This window comes from Plectropomus leopardus, chromosome 17 (genome assembly GCF_026936395.1).
Source record: "Plectropomus leopardus strain MGB_pleo_1.0 chromosome 17, ASM2693639v1, whole genome shotgun sequence".
Lineage (NCBI taxonomy): Eukaryota > Metazoa > Chordata > Actinopteri > Perciformes > Serranidae > Plectropomus > Plectropomus leopardus.
The window spans coordinates 30,966,444-30,988,133 of record NC_142192.1 but is presented as its reverse complement, the minus strand read 5'-3'; the positions used below and the strand labels follow the sequence as shown (position 1 = coordinate 30,988,133).

General features: G+C 39.8%; 1 protein-coding gene across 4 annotated transcripts in view; it reads left to right on the top strand.

Annotated features, from left to right (window-relative positions):
* shisa7b (shisa family member 7) overlaps positions 1-20,963 on the top strand; it is a 47,058-nt gene extending 26,095 nt beyond the window's left edge. For 2 of the 4 annotated variants that reach the window (XM_088090343.1, XM_088090342.1), the window contains 6 exons: positions 166-282; positions 1,388-1,533; positions 2,951-3,019; positions 7,737-7,979; positions 13,749-14,121; positions 15,327-18,146. In XM_088090343.1, the coding sequence (XP_087946469.1) occupies positions 166-282; positions 1,388-1,533; positions 2,951-3,019; positions 7,737-7,979; positions 13,749-14,121; positions 15,327-15,750 (1,372 nt within the window). In that variant the 3' untranslated portion in view covers positions 15,751-18,146. Of the gene's footprint in view, positions 1-165; positions 283-1,387; positions 1,534-2,950; positions 3,020-7,736; positions 7,980-13,748; positions 14,122-15,326; positions 18,147-19,939 lie in introns of those variants that run through there. The other 2 variants (XM_088090344.1, XM_088090345.1) reach the window with 2 other exon arrangements.
* Positions 20,964-21,690: the final 727 nt, after the last annotated feature.

The window sequence follows — 21,690 nt, the reverse complement described above, 5'->3', positions numbered from 1 at the left end:
TGTAAAGCACTTTGAGCTACATTTTATGTATGAAAGGTGCAAAATAAATAGAGATTATTATTATTTATTATTATTATTATTATTATTATTATTATCATTATTATCACTATTATTATTAACCTCTGAAATGGAAAGTCATGCTGTGCTTAATGTGTCCAATCACAGTACGGCCTATGTGATCGGAGGCGTGATCTCCTTCACGCTGGTGGTGGCGGTGGGCGTCAGGATCGCCTTCAGCAAGGTGGCGCGTCGACCGCGAAACAGGGACATCAACATGCCAAGGTGAGACCACGGGACAGGTAGACTGAGGGGTTTACTGACTGTTAGTGGCGATGCAGACAGAACGAAGAACATTAAGATGAGACTGAAGAAAAGTCGATATCAGACAGGAAGTGAGGTGGACAGACTCGGGGACTGTAACACTGCTGTCTCATATGTCACCGCTCTCACGCCGCTCTGCTCTGGCATGTCTGTGCAGCAGCCTGCGCTTTGTTGTTTTCTTGTCTCTGTTTTTTCTGTTTGTTTGTATTGTTTGTGTTTTTCTTTGTTTTTACACAATATTAATAACAGAATACATTTAAAAAATGATACACTTAATAGAGATAATTTCTGCCTTCTACATAAAAGATTCAGATTCAAATAAATTTTACTGACACATCCAAAACAAAAATGAAAAAAAAACAACTAATTATTAACTAATTTTGTGTCTCTTTTTCATTTATCATCTTGATTTTTATTGGGTTTTTTTGTTTTATATATTGGGTTTTTTAAATTTTATTTTGTATTAAAACTTGTTTTTTGTGCTGCTGAACAGGAACCTGCTGAAAACCTGTTTTTAAGTCGCGCCAGTTTTAACTGTAACTCACCTACAGTTAAATTCCTTTCCTGTATAAATAAAACAAATGAAATGTTGTTGTTTCGGACGCTGGCGTTGTTTACATCTCACGCTGTCACGAGCACGAGCCTCACGTCCAGGATTTGAAGCACGCTTCCTCCTGTGCAGTTTTACAGTTGGCGAGTGTCGGTTTTGCATATTTTGGGAAAACACATTCATTTTCCTATTGAGAGTGTGCATACTGTGCTGAATATTAGCAGGCAAGACATTTTTAGAAACACAGATAAGAAAAAAATAAACTGGCAGTTAACTGGAGTATTGACGATAAGATCAGTTTGATAGATTTGAAGGATTGATGTGAATTAGCGACTGAGAAAACATGAAAGACAATTTCCAAAACAATAAAGTGTTGGTTTTGGATTTGGCTTAATAAATGAATATTTCCTCTGTTTTTATTTTCTTCCTCTCCTCACCTCTGCTTCTCCGTCCCTCCCTGACCTCCTGTCTCTCCCCTCGCCCCTCCGTCCGTCCGTCCGTCCTCTGCTGTGTCAGATCACTGGTGGATATCTTGCGTCACCAGTCGAGCCCGGTGCAGCAGGGAGAGAGGAACAACACCACAGTGTTGACGACCACCACCTCAGACGGACGCACGTCCAAAACCCTGTACACCCCCATCCTGCAGAGCAAAGACAACCGCAGTAAGTGACGACACGTTAAAACAGCAGGAGAATAAATCAGAATAATTACACACATTCGTCATGCTCAGGTCAAATTATCGGAGGGATGTCCCTGCTGACATGGATGGTGCTACTTTTTATTATCAGTGATGTCACACTTCAGCTGGAATATGTTAATTGTGTCTGAGGATTTTTCAGACGCTGCTATTAAATTATTTAAATGGATGCACATCTTTTTTTTAATTACATGGGAAAATAGGGTCCAGGTTAAAAAATACTGAAGTTTCCCTTTAACACTGACATTTGCACTGTTCTGTAAAGTTGTGCTGTTAGTTTATTATTTAACCCTTTGAAACCTAAGCGAATTAGTTTGATTTCTTGAAGACAAAGGGGAAAATTAGCAAGAAACGAGTATTAGAAATGTAAAAAGAAAATTAACTGAAAATTAGCAAAACAGGAGAGTAAAAACAAAAGGCATGTGCTGCCTTCTGACGCCTTAAAAAAGCTGTCAGAATGCAGCACAAGAAAACTGATGTTGATTTAGGTTTTTTAGTATTTGCTATCCTATCGTAGATGTTTTCATAGCATTTGTTTTACGTACTTCTTAATCGAGTGGGAAATGAGTGATGTTTGCTTTAAAAGTTTTAACATTTCTTTTTGAGGCAAGTCTTTATTTCATTTTCTCATTCTTATGCACCTTTGACCGCCCACTCCCGACAGCTCTTTGCTGTTTCTGACAGGACAGAAAAAGTGTTGGTGAACATGTTTGTTTTCTTGTATTGTAACAATTCACACAATTACAGTCGAAAAACACAAAAACACAGATTTCTTTCTTTACTGCTCTGTCTCTCTGTCTGCTGCCACTGTCTCTCACCTCTCTTTACTCAGACTCTCCAGGGTTTTTTGTGATTTTTTGCAGAAATGTCAAGGTTTTAAGGATGAGAATTCAATGTGAAACTTCAGTTAAGTTACCTTTTTTGAACATAACTGCATTAAATCTTGTGACTTGGCAAAGATGCTTTTTAAAAAAGCACATGAAAAATGCACGATTCTTGATCGCAAAACTGGAGATTTAGTTGTTTAAGATATTCTGTGTTCTTTTAATAGTATGCAAACAACAAACAGGTTGAATGAATGCTGAATATTTTAAATTTCAAATGCAGAGTAAAACTTTCTTCCATCTCCTTCCTCTCTGGAGCTGCTGAAGACATGAAAAGACACGATGTTTATCAGCAGTTTAGAGCTGAAATGTGTGTCAGTAAAGCAAAAAATAGAAAGAAAAGAAAGAAAAGCCAATTCCTGGAGGGGACTGTCTGTCTGTCTCTATCTTTCTGTCCCTCTCTGTCCTCTCTCTACTGACACAAGTGCTTACTCGACACATGGCTCTGTGTCTCTGGAGTGGTTGTCCATCAGTTTGTCGGCTCTGCTCTCTTCGCAGCTGGGAACTTGCCCCACCATTTTAACCAGCAGGGGTCTGCCTCCAGCCCCAAACACTCTGCTACCATCGGTAAGCTTCGTGGTCAGCAGCACGGTCCAGCACAGGCGGCCGAACGAGCCGCCGGCCGGATCCACGGCCTCACTACCACACTGTCTGTCTGTCTTGTTGTTGGTATGACGGCCTGTTGTCCTGCACTCTTAGAGCAGCCGTGCCGCTCTCAACACTGCACTGTTTTTTTAGAATATTTTGGGCATCTGGTTGTGTTGAGAGCGGCACATCTTTGATAAGAGTGTGAGCTAGAAGTTGTCCGGCCTGCCCTCTGCTTAATGCAAGCCTGTCTCCCCCTCCACCACCCACTTACAAGCCTGCTTCCAAATGTGCTTCTTCTTCTTCTTCTTCTCTCTGTGTAGCGGTGATGTGCGACTGTGCTTACAGCTGACACTACATATAACCGGAGGGTCTGGGCTTAAGCGAGGTCACTGCACTTTACCTGAGTCTGTTTTCCCAGGCTTTGCACCAAGAAAACAAGAAAGCAATGCTAGCACGAGAGATTTGTCTCCAAAAATAATTACCTTTGCAGGAATTAAACAGATCTCTATGTCAAATTTATGAAAGCCGATTTGGTGCATCTAACATGGCTGCCACAGAGGACTCGATGAGGTTGCAGTGGAAAAGGAAACAAGCATGATTTTTAACTGAACTTTATAAGTTGTTTCTGTGCCAATTATTCCGAACCATTACACCCACACGTGTCCCTCAGGGGACGAATTACACAAGAAGGCAACAGTGAAGAATAGAAGTTGGAGTGCAGATAAAAACTGAAGTTTAAATTAGGCTTTTATGTGTGCTATGAGCAAAGATTGTTAACCATGGCGAGACAAAATCACTTATTTAATAACTTATAGTACATCCAAAGAAAAAGTATTTATTTCCTATGTTATAGCTGGAAATTATGTTTAGAGCTTAAATATTTTTAGAAGCAGTTTGTTTCTTTGCTTTTAAGTAAAAAATTCAAAATAAATTCATTTTTGGGCGACCTCTAGCTCATCTGGCAGAGTGAGCACCCCACACCTGAGTCCGTGCTGCAGCCTGGGTCCGATTCCAACTTGTGGCCCCTTTCTGCATATCAAACAAGTGAAAACACAAAATAAACACACACTTATCTTTAAATATGGGGCAATGGATAAAATTAAATGGCAAGGAGGTTATTTAGATATTTGGTTGCAGAAAAAAACAGTTTATTTTGATTTCATTTAATTTTTTTTATTATTAATGATTTTATTATTTATTTTTGTTTTACTATTATTTATTGGTATTTTAATTTTGTCTTACTATTTTATCGTGGTTTTTTAAATAGCCTACTTCACTTGCAAAACAACAGTTTACATATTTCCAATCTAATCCAAATGTATTTACCAAAGTGCTGTTCATCAATAAATAGATTAAAAAACAGTAGTAATAAAAATAATTAATAAAAAGAGCATAAATATTATTAAACAATTTACTATTAATTTACCTTCAGTTCATGAAGAAAACTTTGTTTTTCCTCACGTCTCCACAGTGAACGGAGAATCAAATGCAAATTTAGAAAATTAAATGTTTAAGAAACCACAAAACTATATCAAAACATCTGTTTCCAAACTCACCCACAACTCTTGCAGTATAATCCACGTCTCATTTATCAAGTCGTATGCTCAGTTCTTTGCAAACACATGCATTTTCTCTCAAATATTTCTGTTTATAACACTTTGGCTCATGTGTAGCACACTACGAGCACGACCGTGCATGAGACTGTTATACTGATGTATTTTACATCATAATGTTTTAGCAAAAATGGACGTGTTTGGAAAGTACTTGAGCATACAGCTGGATAAATGAGACTTGGATTATACTGCATGAGTTGTTAGAGAGTTTGTAAAGGGATGTTTAGCTTTTGTTAAATGTTATCCATGTTTCCTTAAATTCGTGAAGAATGGATTCTACGTTCAATGTGGAGGCATGTGAGAAAAAGTGTTTTTTATGTTTTCTTCATGAATTTAAGGTAACAGTCAGCAACTGATTAACAAATGGTCATTTTACAGATGAAATTTTCCTTTACGTTCACTCATTCGCCAATAAATTCTGGAAACTTTTAGTTAAAAAGCTGAAATTTGAAAACTGAAATCTGTTATTCGTCCTTGGTTGTCTTCAGTTTTGTCCTCTATCTTCCTGTGTTAGGTAACGTTAACGTCCTCCTGGGAGGATACAAGAGCAGAACACTTCAACTCTGAGTCAGATACTGTGCAGCACTTTGAGCAAAGTTCATCTTTCCATGACACCATTATCAAACCTCTCTGTCAGCCATCGTAGGTGTTCCAAAAAAATCAATTTCCTTGCACTCTGAGAAATGACTCGGCTAATTCTGTCATGGCACAGAAAACGGCACATTTAGCTCTTCAGTACTTTTATTTAAGGGTGCTCCGGTCAAGGTTTTTGGGGTCTGTTACTGGAAGCAGTGTCAGCCAGTAGATGGTATGGAGGTACACACTGCTGTCAGATTGTCGTTGTTTTCCCGTTAGCCGTGAGACAGATTATTGCAGTTCATTTCAGGACACTATAAACAGTTTGCAACCAGGAATAAGTTTGCTGAGCTACTAAGTATAATTAATGCATTGCCAACTGTGTATCAGATTTGGATTTTTACGATTTTTTTTTACTTTCACCATAATGTCTGTACTGAGAATACCGAGCTACCCTCTTACCAGCGCTTCACTCAGTCAGTTTGTCAATTGGGAAAAAATCTTATCATCTCTTTGTATGTTGTTGCCACATTTCGACCAACCTGACGCCCATTTTTTTTCATCCACGTGATGCATTGTGTTACCATGGCACTTTCAGATGCTCTGTTTATTTATTATACTAAATTAGCTCATGCAGCCTGATAATGGCCAACCAAAATTTCTGACATCACAAAATTAACTGAATGAGATCCATCTTCTCTCCTGTTTACTGCTCTTCTGACTCTGGATTTTAAAGAGACACCACAGCAGCCTCTGAACTTAAAACCTACAAACTGAAAATGTCACGTTTTAGTAAAGATTCAGATCAGGCAACAAGGTCCACCTACTTTGTTCTTTCACTAAAATGTTGTAAAGTTCGACTCTGAATGAAACAACTTGTGAATGAATCTCAGAAAAGCTCATGCCTGATGTTGATCTGTTTTCTGACACCAGAGTTAATAATCTTTTTACCCAGCAGCAGCATGTACCATTGACAGTTCAAATTTACCGATCCTTTCCACTTCATACGAGCTTCTGTGATTTCATCGTATTAATGTGCAACCCATCTGGGGCGTAAACTAGGCCTGGATCGGAAATATTCTGCTATTTGAGTATTTGTTAATTTGGTAGGTATTCATTATTCATATCATACGCACAATAAAAAATTAAAAGACTAATTAGAAATACTGGACACAGATTATTGTATTGCATAAGAGGTGTTTTTTTTTTTTTTTTTAACAAACTATAAAGTGTTACAACCACTGTCAAAAAGTGGGAGGCACACCGGGCTGTCTCTCACCTGACACTGAAGCTCTCTGGCACTCGGTCCTCACCTCCTCATTCTCCCTCACTCACGTGTCAGTAAAGCTCTGAGGCGCAAGGTGTCGGCACAGTTCAATAATTTGCTCAGAAACTGGCTCAACTTTGACAATATATACCCAGCTCTAGATCAGATATTTGCAGATTGATTGGAGCACCAGTACTTTTTATTTCCTATGTGTTTATGAAACATATGATGTCACAGCTAGCATTGCTTTTTTGCTCCACCGTGTGTGAGTGTGTGTAACATGCACGGTGCTGAAGTCGATGTGGTGTGTGTTCCCTGGGTGACACTTAACAGAGACATTACTGGCCATTATTGCCCATTACTGTCAATGGTCAATGACCAGTATATGTCCATGCAGTAATCTTAACAAGATCGCAGCTCATAACCATTACCACCCTGAGCGGACTTGCATTGATTGCATCTCAAAGACCGGAAAAAGACAGCAAATGGCCAATTTTCCACAGTTACGTAATCTTTTATTGCTGCTTCATATTCTCACATTTTTAACCTTTTTTTCTTTATATCTGCTGCTGTCACCCAGCAGTTAATAAAGTTTGCTCTCTGTGTGTGAATCTCTTCAGATGACGCGACAGCAGGCAGCATGCAGTCTCAGACAAACCTTTTAGCTCGTCGTCCCTGTTTTACGTGTTCAGCACCTACACATGTGAGGTCACCGCTGAGTGCTCCGACATGTTGGGTCGTTCAAAGTGCCGTCTGTTTGCTGTTTGGGAAACATGAATGTACTCTGTATGATGTAACTGATATACATGTTGCAAAACAGACGCCCCTGCCCCTCCCCCATACTGCTAATCTTACATAAGGCGAATCATTTTTATGTGTACTGATCGATGTGCTGCTTTTGCACTTTGCATAAATGTGAATGTGCGTGTATGTAGACCCCCCCACCTCCTGATGCTATCAGTGTATTTCTATGTATTTACGTGTGGCTGATATGTTTGTGTTGGAGCCCCAGATGAACAGTTACAGAGTTGTATTTATAGATGGTCGCCATGGAGCTCGGAGACACTTCCTGTGTTTACTGATCGTTGACCAGTTTGTTTCTTCTTCCCTTTTCTTCCTTTTTGTCCATTTCTTTTCCCATCTTTTTATTCATTTTCTCTTTTCTTTTATCTTTCTCCTTTCCCATTCTCATCTTTTGTCCTCCATCTATCTTTTTTTCCTTTTCTCTCCCTCCATCCAGAACGTGGAGCCCGTATGAATAACACCTCCCAGCTTTCCTCCGGGCCTACCCTGCTCTCCAGTAGCAGTAAAGGTCCTGGCGGTGGCGGCATTGGTGGCAGCAGTATCATCGGAGGGGGCATGAGACATAACAGCAGCCACCCGTCCTTCTCCCACTCCTTCCACAACCTCGCCCAGCTGCCGCCATCCTACGAGGCGGCCATGAAACCTGAGATCAGCCGCTACAGTTCCCTGAAGAGGCTGGGTGAGTCGTGGGGGAGATGAAGGGATGGAAACACAGGCGAGCGAAAGAGGGGAAACTTGGGAGAAAGAGAGAGGGGAGAGGAAGTGCAACTAATGGATCAAAGTCTTTCACTTTGTTACATGATTGTTCAACACTTCTGCCCTCCCTGTGTTTTGGAGTTAGATTTTCCTCGGTGTCATGAGAGCATGAGACAGAGCCTAAAAGCATGAGACACCTGGCAGATGCGTAGGAGCTAGCATCCCCGGTGGGGAAAGGGTTAACAAAATTTTTAAATAACCTCCCACATGTCCGCGCTGGAGTGGTGTTTCGGACATGTCCACGCGCTGGAGTTGGCTGTCGGACATGTCTGCGCGCTGTTAATTAATCATCAATGATCTGATGATAATTGTGGCATCACCTTGAAGATGGTTTACAGCTGGGGTGTTCAACTTATTATTATTATTATTATTATTATTATTATTATTATTATTATTATTATTATTATTATTATTATTATTATTATTATTATTATTATTATTATTATTATTATTAGTTGCAGTTATGTGACTGATTATTTGATAATTAAAAACTATGGATGTTTTGTGGAGCGTTCCTTTAAAGGTGTCCTCCAGTGAGTCAGTGTTGCGCTTCCATAATAAACAAATTTTAAGCATCAGAGGCAGCGAAATCTCAACTTTTAATCCAAAAACACTGGATCCCACACGTCCCATAAAGCAACTTGATAGCATCTTTTCTTTCCCTCTACCTGCCTGGTAAACACCTACAACTGCCAACTGAACTACAAGCCAGTTATGCTCTGGTAAACTGGCCCACTCCCACTGCACACCTTTCTCTCCAGGTATTTCTCTCCGTGTATGTCCCGTTTGTTGGACCTCCACACAGCGAAATCTCAAGTTAACCTCCATTTCAGCAGCGGGCAGACATGGCCGCCAGGAGATTTATGACTCAGCTGCAAAAGCATAAATAATCATCTCAGTGTGGTCCGAATGTGTAAACTGTTTCTGCTAAACAGTCCTAACAGTGAAATAAACAAAGCGGAGCAGAAAAGGGGGGACAGTAGTGGAGGGATTGGTGCACAGAGAGGGAGAAAACGAGGGAGATGGATGAGGAGAAGGAGGGAATAAAGACAAGGATGGACAGGAAGATGGAGTTGGAGCGGAGGAAGAGAGCAGAGGAGAAAAAGGATTGAGGAAATTAAAAGAAAGGATAGAAAAATTGGGGGCTATAAATGTAGAGAAAGAGGGCGAAAAGACAAAGGATCAGAGAGGCAGTGAAAGAGCTAATTGGCCAAATGAGGATACAAAAAGAGGGAAAAAAAGAGGAGATTGGTGAAGATAGAGACACAGAGGTCGACTGAGCAGAAGAATGGAGGGAGAGGCAGTGAAAGAAGGGAAGAAAGGGTTGGAGGGAGATGTGGAGATAGGGGGAGGGGCGTTGGCTGCTGGTCTGCAGGGGCCTGGCTGCCTTCGTCGGGGAGGAAAAGACGTTTGAGAGGCAGCGGCTGGCAACCTCTCTCTCCCTCTCTCTGTCTGTCCTTCCCTCTCTCGCCTGGAGACTGCAGGGGGAGGGGAGTCGCCTCTGCAGGCTGAGTGATGGATCGTTACTACATCGTATGTTTGTGTGTGTGTGTCTGTGTGTGTGTGTGCGCGACGTGGCTGTACGTGGAGGTGGAAGCAATAATGTGGTGAAGGTCCAGATGAGTCTCTTTTGTTGTTTCCATTCAGTTCTTCCCTTCATCGTCTCATTTATGAAACATCAGTTTCGTTGCGCTAATCGCAGCCATCCTGCTGCTTTTTGTGGTTCAGATCGTCAAAACTGACCACAACGACATGATTTAGATTTGCAGAAGATAGACACAGATGCTCTGTCCTTCTTCTCTTTCTTATTCTGCCATTTCTCATTCACATATTTGCACCTCCTCAGATTTATAGACAGCTATTCTTCTGCGTGTTAGGGATGTACGATGATATCAGCACAGCAGTGGTATCAACAGAAATTGGCTTTAAAATTAAATATTGGAATCAGCGAACATGCTTATTTCTGTAGATATATCTTTTTTTTTTATTGAAAAAGTAAACATGTACAAAACATCAACCCTAGGATGAAATATTTTTCTTATTTTGCACACTTAATGACTTTTACTTATTTAAAAGCATCGTATTTCGTGTCTCCATCTGTCTGTGGGCCGTCATGATAAGACTATACATAATATGATGTTAATTCCATGACAGAAGAGACCTCATGATCACTAAAATCAGGTGCAGAAAAAAAACGGTTATATATTGATATTCGTATCGGTCAGAGAGTCAGAGAGATCAGTCAGAGAGTTATGATATATCAGCAAATCAGATATTGGCAAAAAAATCTTACATCTCTATTGCACGTCTGTTTGACAAAAGAAGAAGAAAGAAAAGATGGTCTTTTTTTTATAAAAGTGGGCTATCTGCAGCAGAGACACAGATGCTTTTGAAATTGGTGCTACATGAGTAGAGAAAACGGAGAAAAAGTACAGTGGCATTTCGAGTTTCAATTTTAGCATTGAAATGTTTGCTAAGCAAAATAAAAAATCCCTCTGGTTTTATCATTTATGGTCATTGTAATAGATGTTAATAATAATGTAGAAATACCGTGAGCGACAACAACACACAGCCAGGACTTACTGCGTCATATGTGGACGTGAAAGTCCTCTGACAACATGTCAGAATATTTGACAAGTTGGGACGAGAACATGTTAGTCCAAAAACAATGTGGTCGCTGGCTTGTAAGAAATAATTGTATTACAGCTGTGTACTAAAAATATGTTTCTGGATACATTTAAGGCTAGAAATAGGCCACACAGTAACAGTTTTGGTTTATATTTAATAAGCGCTGTCTTGTTTGACTGTTTGATCTGAGTTTGAGAGATAAAAGGGATTCTCTCTTTCTTAAACCTCTTCTTATACTCTATATTTGTGGTTTTGGCAGTCATACAGAAATGAGAAAATACAATCTGTAGTATTAGCAAAAGCCCAAGAACCAGAAAAAGACAGTATATGCAAAGGATCTTATCTTGGCTCCAAAGTAAAGAGCACGCTCTCGTAGTGGTTTAAGGCTGCACTTCCCGAGTTAACCTACCATTCAAAAAGTGTTCACTGCAAACGCCTTCGTGCAGTAGTTTCTCTCAGTTTTCTCCCTCTGCTCCGTCACTGCGCCTCTAACTTCTACACTTTGTTGCGTAACAGTGAAGTTTGGCTGCTCAGAGTTCATAAAGTTCTCGAGGTGCCCCGAGTGCACTTTCTGCGGACTTTCTGCAGACACCCAGAGAATCTGCGTGGGCTACAAACTTCACCAGACAAGTTCGAAACATGACTTTGTTAGTATAATGTCAGACTGCGAGGTAGTGAATATGAAACTATACGCCTCACTGTTTGATATGCATCTTTATTAATGCAGTGAGGCCGATACTGCACACATTGCCAATGTCAATTATGGCAAAGACTGAGTTCTTATGTCGCCTTTCATAGCACATTTTATCCTGAACACCGCCGCAGACTTGACATGACGGTGAATATAAGAAATCTGATGTTGATAGAGGCTTTAAAGGGTTAACGTCTTCAAAGAAACATATAAAATCAATCAAGTATTTTTCTTCTTGTGCATCGAGCACTTGTCTAAATGTCTTAAGGTAATTACGGTCTAAATTAAGTGATAAAATGGGATGAACTGGTTTCATAGAGATATCCTTTACTTAAAAGTCCTCCGCTTCCGAGCCAAACCAGCAAAACCACATTTAGGCTGAATCACTGAACGACACTGAAAGCAAAGGAGCATTTTTACATGTTGAATTATTAAATTAGCTTTTCAGTAAAAAAAAAAAAAAAAACATCCTGAATATCAGTTTTGGTGGAACGCCTCTTCAAACTAAAACGGCGTCATTGTGAGACGAAGACCGCAGCCTCTCGCCGGCCATTGTATGAAACCTGCTGCTTTTGATGTAGTTCCCCGCACAGCGCTGCAGAGAGGACACTGATAAAGGCTTCTTTGTCTGCGGTCGGCAGCCGGGGAGAAACCTCGAGATAATTTGGCCTTACAGGAGGGGAGTAAACAGAGAGAGGAGGGAGAGGAGGTGAGGCAAACTGCAAAGGAGAAGAGAAAACCTGGAGAGCAAAAAGGAATACAGGAAAAAGATGAAAATAAAGGAAACTAAGAAGAGACAAAGGAGAGGAGAAAGGAGGGGAAGATTCCTGACAGAGGGAGAAAAGAGGAGGCGAGAGGGGAGGAAGAGGTAGAGAGGTGGCTGGTTAAAGGTCATCTTTAAATTGGCTCTTGGGGAGCTGCTTCCATGGAAATGCTTTGAAGATCAGAGTGGTCTCCAGTTATCGAGCAGAAAGCACAGAAACACTGCGTTTCACTATTAATGAACCTCACTGCTCCATCCTTTTTCTTCCCTCTTTACTTTGTATTTAATGTCACTTACAGCGACCCATCATCACTCGTTTTAATCATCTTACCTCTGTTACAGTCTTTTTCTTTCACCTTTACTCTTCTGTGCCTCATGAAATATACAGTGTGTCGCTCTCTTTTTCCATTCTTGACATTTTCGCCTTCACTTCCTGTCCCCGCTGACTTAACCCTTAGGGCCCGCTTCAAAATTACACGCACTCGTATTGCAAAAAATGCGCTTTTAGAAATCAAGTTTTAACAAATATACATTAATATCATTTCCTACTTTTATTGAGTTTATCTTTAACCAACATCAATCCTAATCATTAATATCAAATATTCATTAATTTTCATAATTGTAATCCTTTTAAAATGTCAGGTTTTTGTTTTGTTATGATGCCACTATGTTTTTATTTTTTATTTTATGTTTACACTATGTGTAAACCCCCCCCCCCACAAAAACCAAATAATTTTAATATACTACATGCTAAGTAGATTTTGAAACATGTATTTATTTATCTATCTATCTAGCTATTTATTATTATTTTTATTTATGATGATGATTAGCAGCAGCTTTGATTGTTACCTAGAGGAAATAGCATGTATTTTCTCCATATGCCAAATATGGTTTTTAAAAAATGATGTCATCTGTTGAAAAATCATAAAAAAGACAAATTCCAAGGCAAAAGCCCAGAATGACATCTGGAAATAATACAGTGCGTGTTTTTATGCTCTGATGGCTTTGGGGTCAAAAATTGCAGTTTGAGTGGGTTTCAGAGGCACATTTTTTGCACTTAAATGCCAGGTTTTTGTCATGATGCCACTATGTTATTAGATGAAAAAACTAAAATAATATATATATCTTTAATATACTACATGGTAAGTAGATTTTTTTCATTATCACAGCCTGGGATATGTCAATGATAAGCAGCAGCATTGTGCAGCTAGTGGTGCACACACTGTGCAGTTTCCTCCCCATCGGTGCTGCTAATGTATTGTACATATTTTATTTTGGTTTTTTCAAAGTCACCGTGCAGTAAACAAAGTCTCTGAAACTCAATGTCTTCACTTTGGTGCCGAAATCCTATCCATAATATAATAAAAAATAAATGAATAAAATACAATGGTAATACAGCACATGGATACCATAACTGTGGAAATAAGTTGCAGACAGGCCAGAGGTAGAAAACAAATAATAAATAAAAAATCAAAATAAATGTTAAATGACAAAAGTCCAAACACAATAATCAGCTGGATTAAAGGACATATGAATCAATAATGAAAATAATCTTTTGTTGCACCCCCGTTTACTTTTTTTTTACTTTTCTCTCTCTTTTGCTGAACCAGAGAAAGAACTGGACGAGTACCCCAGCTACTACAACTCCAAACGCCGCTCCAACAACGCTCCGCCCTCCTTCCATTCCTCGCAGCACTACCTGCCCTTCGGAGGCGAGTACACGCTGGGCTCCAGAGGCACGCTGCCCCTCCACGGCTCCCGGCCCCGCCTCCACATCCCCTCCACCCCGAACCCGTACCCGCTGCCCGCCCAGACGCAGTACCCCAACTCCTCCTTCGACAGGCCGCCGCGTCGTGTCCGCTCCCAGGACCAGCTGCTCGGGGAGGGAAACACGCTGTCCCGCCTGTCCAAGAACCAGCAACACCAGTACTACAAAGCCATGATGAGCACCAGCAGGGGCTCCAACTCACAGACGCTGCGCAGGTGAGATCAGACACGAGGGAGCAGGCGAAATCAGAGAGAAGACGAGATCGTAAAGATATCAGTGTGATGTTTTATAAATGTCGAGTCGAATTGTTTCATTAAAATTTTAAGAGTCTGACAAGGTGAGAGCACACTGCAAAAAACATTTTACCTCACATGACTTCAGATTTTAGGAGCATTTTTTAGACTCCTGTAGAGGTTCATATATTTGCAATATCTGTTTCAATTTATGTTTTTATCACGGTTTGAGACACACAGTAAGCTCTGTGCATTGCACACAAACCAAGAGTCTGCAAGGATGGAATAGAGACGCATGCCTTAAAGAAAAGACCACGCTTCTGGTCGGGCAGAGAAACACATTTATGAAAGACTTGGATATCAACAGGTTTTTGCATATTTGTAAATATCACAATGCTGACCTTTTGAAGAAGATGACTAAGGGGATGAAAGAGATAGGCTGTGTTTGTGCAGTCCAACAAGTCCGCCACCGGTGGAAAACTTTGAAAAAATCTGAGTAAAATGGCACAAGCAGCTCCAGTTGGTCCATTTTCCCATATTTTGACATGATAACGACAGTATTCATGGTTGCATATAAACAAGAATATTAGAAAAAATCTTTTCCTACTAAGCCGCATAAACTGCTTAGTACAAATATTGTAATTTTTGGATCAAGTGCAAAGCCAGAAGATTTTTGTGCGTTTTAACACAGTCAGTGAGCTCTTCAGTTCATTCTTGGAAACATGATTTGACTAAACACTCAACTCAAGATCCACTTACTTGTTTTTTCTGGAACTTTCAGCGACGTTGTTGGCGTCTTAATCGCAAACAATGCTCTCTAAATCAATAATCTTTAAATCATTCTTTATTTAGAAAATCATAGTGAACTGTTTTGCAACCTCACCACTAGACATTACTAAATCCATCACACTAAACCTTTAATAAATTTGATTTGATTTTTTTTTTAGCACATTAAAAATGACAAGGGATACATTTACAAGAGGTTTTTTAGAAGGTCTACATTTTAAGAAAAGGAGACATGCAGGAGAAACCTAGAAAACCCTCAAGGGGCTTTACAAGAGGGGTTTCCTACGATCAATCAAATCTCTTTTTCTAATATATGTAACATACGTTTTGAGGTATCAACTGAAGACAGATATGGAGCTTTTATTGAGGCATAATGAGGATAAACGAGTCTCTGGTTCCAGGTCCCATGAGAGGCTCCTGGTCTCACCGGACCGTCTGGAGGACCGGCTGCTGATGGGCCTGCTGATCGCAGGAGGAGGCGACAGGGGCGGAGGAAGCGGCATGGTGCCCACCATGGGCCGCCTCAGCCACCACCAGAAGGCGCAGTCGCAGCAGAACATCTGTGTCACGCCGTCCATGGACCGCCACCACATGATCAAGATGAACTCCCACCCGACGCCAGGCCACGACCACGACCGCGACCGCAGCTCCATGGGCATGCACGGCGGCTGGGACCACGGCGGAGGCGGCGGGGGCCACCCCAACGCCCGGCGGATGGCTTTCGCCAGCAAGAGGCAGAACACCATCGAACAGCTGCACTTCATCCCCGGAGGAGGAGGCGTGCAGGGACTGCGGACTGGGAGTAAGAACGAGGTGACAGTGTGAGCGCACGAGGGAGGCAAAGAGAGGAAGAGCAGAGAGGTGAGGAGGCTCTTAGTGGGCAGAGGGAGTGAAGAGATGAGGAAAGGAAAGAGGTTTGATTTCAGCTGACCCCCCCTCCCCCTTCACAAAGCAGAGAGTGGCGGATGACATCATCCATCTCATCGTGAGAGTCGATTTTCTCCTCGTCACTCTGTGTCGAAAAAAAGAATATTCAGCCATTCTTTGAAAAAAAGGGAAGACAGAAATGTCCACTTAAAAAGAGCAAAAAATATCGTGCAGTTTGCAGGCTGCTGGGTATTCGCCGTGACTTTTATTGAAGGATACCCGCTGAGTCAAATTTGTCGAGTTGTCCTTGAGTTTTATTGTCTTCTGAGTCCTCGACGGCGCCGACAGATTGATCTGTCTTTGAATCCGCTGCGGATGACAGCGCGCCGAGGCAGACGGGTTTGCTTGTCTTTGTATTTATGGAAAAGTATTTAAAAACCAAACGAGTTGCTTTTGTATGAAATTAACTAGATGATAAAAAATAATAATAATAACTGTATTGACATTACTGAGCCCTGTAAGACTTTGTGTATACTTGGTTTCAAATATTTATCCTTTAGTCGGCCGCTTTGAAGGCCGGAAATGTGACCTTCTTTCTCTACCTGTGATTGGACGATCATCAAAGTTAAACGTTTTCTGCAAAAATCATCTAACCGAGTGCAGTCAGCTGTCACTTGATCGCCTTTAAGGCTCGATTTGCGTCAGATAAAAATAGAACATGCACCATTCGCACAGGAAAATGAGACCTACATTGTCGACGAGCTGCTGTCATAAAGGCCCAGTCACACCAGCATTTCAAGTCCCAGTGAAACAGAAGTTAGAGCGTCTTTAGCTTCTCTGCTGTGACGTTTTTTCCCAGTAAAACAGAGCATTTAAACGATCTACAGTCACACAAGAGATTTAAATAAAAATCTTTTTCAATTTATTGGACGACTAAAAAAGAGGGCGGGCTTAGCGTTTAACACTCTACAGACATCCTGCCAAATGTTGGTTCCACCCACACAGTCCTCGCCATTAGATCAGGAGGAAGACGAAGGAGAGTGACCTTTGCCACGTTGTTACGAAAATGAAAACAAAGGTTTTGTGATTCTTCCGATCTCTCGCCGCAATGTTTTGTAAATGCCCCCAAGTGCAGGATAAGTTGATGATTTTCCTTTTTCTATATATTTGGCATAGAGCAAGAGATAAATGATCAATTGAGACAACTGGGACAATTTATTTTTCATTTTACTGTGTCTTTAAACAGCAGCGTTTCCAAGATTCAAGATTCGATGTTATTGTCATTTCTGAGTATTTGGATACGCAGAATGAAGCGAAGTGACATTTCTCACCAGCTTCTTTCAGTGCATTTTAAAAAAGGCAGTAATAAATATTCTGAAAACAACTACAATAAAACAAACTTTCTTGGGGCAAAGGCTGTCTCAAAGGTCCAGTCACACCAGCATTTAAAATCCCAGTTAAACGGAAGTTAGAGCAACTTTAAGTTTTAATTTTTTGGGTCACAGTCACGAGAGGGTTTTAAATTAAATCCAGGGTTCTCACGGTCATGAAAATCCTGGAATAGTCATTGAATTTCACAATAATATAATTAATAAAAGTCATTGAAAGTATTGGAGAAGTCATGGGGGGTTTTTTGGTGTGAAATTAAGTTAATACAGCAGTATAAAAGTCATGTAATGTAACAAAAAAACAACTATTAAATATAGGATAAGATAAATGTTACTGTTACACTTCAAATTTAGCATAATACAGAACATAAATTTGGCATAAAACAAGCGATAAATGATCAATAAACACAGAGACAAGATCAAAACTGGGAAAATGTATTTTTCATTTCATTATGTATTTAAACAGCAGCATTTTGTGCCAAAGTCACTCAATTTAAATGAAAGTGCTGCAGATAATTAAATGAATTGTTTGACTATGTCTCATTTGCAACTGAGCTAACTACCTCTAAATTAGTGAAAAATCGAATTGGTTCAGAAACTTTTTTTTCCCTCTTGAATAAAACAACTTTATTGACTGATACATGACATGTCCGAAAACTGAAAAAGGTTTTGAGAGATACTATGACTGTGCAAAGACATGCATATTAATTTTGCTGGAATGACCAAGCCTTAAAGGCACAGTTCACCCCCAAATTTTTTTAAAAAATCCATATTTTTCTTCTTAACTGTCGTGCTTTGTATGAGTGTAGATTGTCTCGTTTTGAGTGTTGGAGATTTCGGCTGCTGTCGTGGTGCTTGGGAGCTATAACAGATGTAAGAAAATATTGACACTTGAGTATTGCTTTATAATGTTTTATGATACTGTATCAGTTCTCAAAGACACTATAAACTTTTTATTGTTTCAAATAGTTTATTTTCTCAATTTATTGACCTAAAGAATCCTGCAGGCAGTTTTATTTAATTTTAGAGATGCATATAGGCCGATATATAACAAGTAATTTGGTTGATAACTGATACTGATACATCCGCTTTTTTCCCACCTAGTTTTAATGATCAGGTCAGGATGATTGAGAATCATCAGGTCTCTTCTGTAGTGGAATTAAAATCAAATAAAGCATACTCTTATCATGATGGCCCACCAGCAGACATAAAATGCACTGCTTTTACACTGTATTCATTCATTGTGCAAAAAAGTCCTTCAACTTCAGGTTGATTTTTTTTTTTTTTGTACATGCTCCCCTTGTCAATTTTTTTTTTTTGTCTGTTTGTGATGTCGGCAGAACTCAGCATGTTGGCTACACCGATAATGGCCGATATTATTGTGCATACCTAGAGGAATTTTTGTTTTAATTCTTTTTTTTCAATTTTCTTTTTCAATTTATTTTATTTATTTTTTTGCAATTTGAACACCACAAACCCAGTGCCATCTAGTTTCATTATATTGGAGAGAAAGCGCACATCTCCACGGCCAATATCTCCAACACTCGACAACTAACACCAAAACAATCTAGACTGATAAACAGCACTACGGGTGAGAGGGAAAATATGTATCTTTGATTTTGGACGTGACGTGTCCCTTTAAATGCACAGTTTGATTTTAGCTTAACTTTGTACAGTGAACTCTGGTGGGTGTCTATCATCTTTGAAGCATTGTGCTGTGATTCTTTGCGTAATAATTAGTGATAAAGTTTTGGAATTAGATGGCTCATGACGAAGAAGTAACCTCACTCAGACTGACCAAACATCCCTCAAACACTGTTTTAAAACTTTTCATTGTGAGTTCGTATAGAGTCGAGGGTTTTTTCGGCGATCCCTTCTACAATTTCCAGTCGAGCTGCTCACCTCGTATGAAGGGAAGGGGGGCGGACGGGTTTCCAGGCTCGGGGGAGAGGGGGGACAACGGACACTTCACACCAAGGGCTAAACCGAATTATCTTTGTGTGTCTGTGCTCTGTACAGCGTCTGCTTCTCATCTTCATTTCCTCTATGTCAGGAGGCATGCTCGTCTTTTTTTTATGTGTTGAGAGAAAATATAAACATGCAAGGAAATTCTGCAAAGGGACATTTGTGCAAAAACCACGATTTTTATTTGTCACAGGAGAAAAGATGATGTCATATTTTGTACATTTTATTTTTTTCTGGCTGTGAGATGGACCTTCTAGCCTTTCAGGTTGGATCTCCCCCTTTTTGGGGTTTTTTTGAGGGACTCATGAGGCCTTGTTGAGGTTTTCAGCTTCCCCCTTGATAAAGACAGACATGATTGATTACTGAGCGGAGCTTCCTGCCAGCCACTTTTTCCTACGTGTTAGCTGGATCATACGTGTAAAGATTCCCCCTTTTGATCAGACGATGAACGCTCTTATCATGATTTTCTTTTACTTAAAACATGTATTTATTTTTTTAAAATCTCTGTGAATTTTAATGTATAATCCTCGATTTAATATTCAAACTTTCTAGTGGAATTGAGAGAAAAAAAAAGAAAGAAGAAAAAAACATTTGTATTCTCGAGAACAAAAAGAGCTGATGCAATCACCGAGAAAAGACGAAACCGCATGACGATGTCAGAAGCCAGTGTCGATGACGTCATAGTGCTGACTAATGATGTCACGGCGTGTATGTGTGTAAATGTACATGCGTCTGTTTTAATTTGTGTGCCCGTGTGTGTAACTCTCTCAGTGTCTTCTTCTTCTTCTTCTTAGGAATGCTGAACCTCATTTTTTGGCCGAACATTCGGGTCGTGTCTTCGTCACAGAGGCGATTTAAAGACCCGACTCGCGGTCGGTACGTGTTCATATCAACTTGTAATGAAATTTTTAAAAAAGGCCTGTCGTCATTTTTATTTTTATTTATTTTGTTCTCCTAAAAAAAGGGACATTGATCAATCACAGCTTTTCTTGTCGAGCTACGTTCACCAAAGCGAGGACTTTTCAAAAAACAAATGTAAATTATCGAAAGGCTTATATTGTGTCGAGTTTTTTGGGGTATTTGACTAGAAGTGAACCAGCCGAGTGCTTGTGACGTCACAAAATCGCTTGGCTGGTGAGTTTGTGTCGCTGCTAAATATGTATCTGCAAAATTTGTTTTCCATGAACAACATTTGTGCTCATCTGGACAGACACTTTAAGGGCACAAAAAAAGGTGAACGCGACGGCGTCTATCGCGTTTTTTTAGCGACAGCAGCTGTCGCCGCAGTGGAGGAGAATGTATTGTGACTTGCCTTTGGCTGACAGGACTGGAAAGGCTCTGTGGTTTTTACAATGAAAACATCTCATTAACTTTTAAAAGAGAACGAGGCAAAAAAGAGGGGGGGAAATGTAAATGACACGTGAAAATTCAGTTGTATTTTTAATGTCTCATCTCTCCTCAGCGGTCTGATACAGATGTTGTAATCCATGTTCATTTAACGGCTCCCCTCATAAAACTGTGTGTGTGCACGGCTCTGTGTGTGCGTGAGTGTGTGTGTGAGTGTGTGTTTACCACTGGGAGGGGAGGCATGGGCATATTTGTATTCTCAAAAGCTACTCTGCATACCTCAAAATTGTATGATACATTTATTTATTACATCCCCTTCTATGTCTATTTCCAAGAATATCCAAACAAAGGTCTCGCAGATGTGCAACCCTTTTGTTATTGGTGATCAATTCTTGCGTTTGTAGAAACCATACTGTTTAATTGATAACAACAATAAAAAAAAATCCCACTAAACCTTGTTTGTGTCTTGTGTGATGAAATTTGACTATTTTTAAGTTTACAGGCTCATGTTTCAAGTTAACGCTGAACTATAAATGAGCTGATTCCGTCATAAGTCGACAGAAAAGTGTTAAAAATGTGAGGATTTTCTGCTTGTTTCAGATTCGGGCAACTTAATTATTTCCACCAGGGGCAATTTGTTTGAGCAGTTTTCCTTGCACACGTAAAATAACATAACAGCAACATGAAGACACATAAATAGATAAGTAATAAATGAAAATATGTTATATATTAATTAAAGAGTTAATTGACGTGAAGAAATCAATAAAAAATAAAAAATAAAATCAATTTTTTTTAAAATTTAACCCTTTGAAACCTGGAATGACATTAGTTTTCTTATGCTGCATTCAGAGGCCTTTTACAAGCATTTCAACCTTTGAAACTAACAAATTGGTTTGATTTCTTTTGAAAACCATGAGATGACACACAAATTAAATTGCAACAGTAGCTTCATAATAAATATTTTATCATAATGTTGAGATTTTTTGTTTTTTACTTTTTTCATATTCTTAGAATAAGGAATAACAATAACAAGTGTATTAATGGTAGGGTATGTGTGTGTAAAATACATGCATGCAGGAATATACACACATACAGTACAGCTAATTTAAAAAACTGGATTTTCTCTATTTTTGCACCATTTTTGTGTCCAAGTCGGACACGCAAACACACACGCGCTTACACACAAAGTAAACTGCCA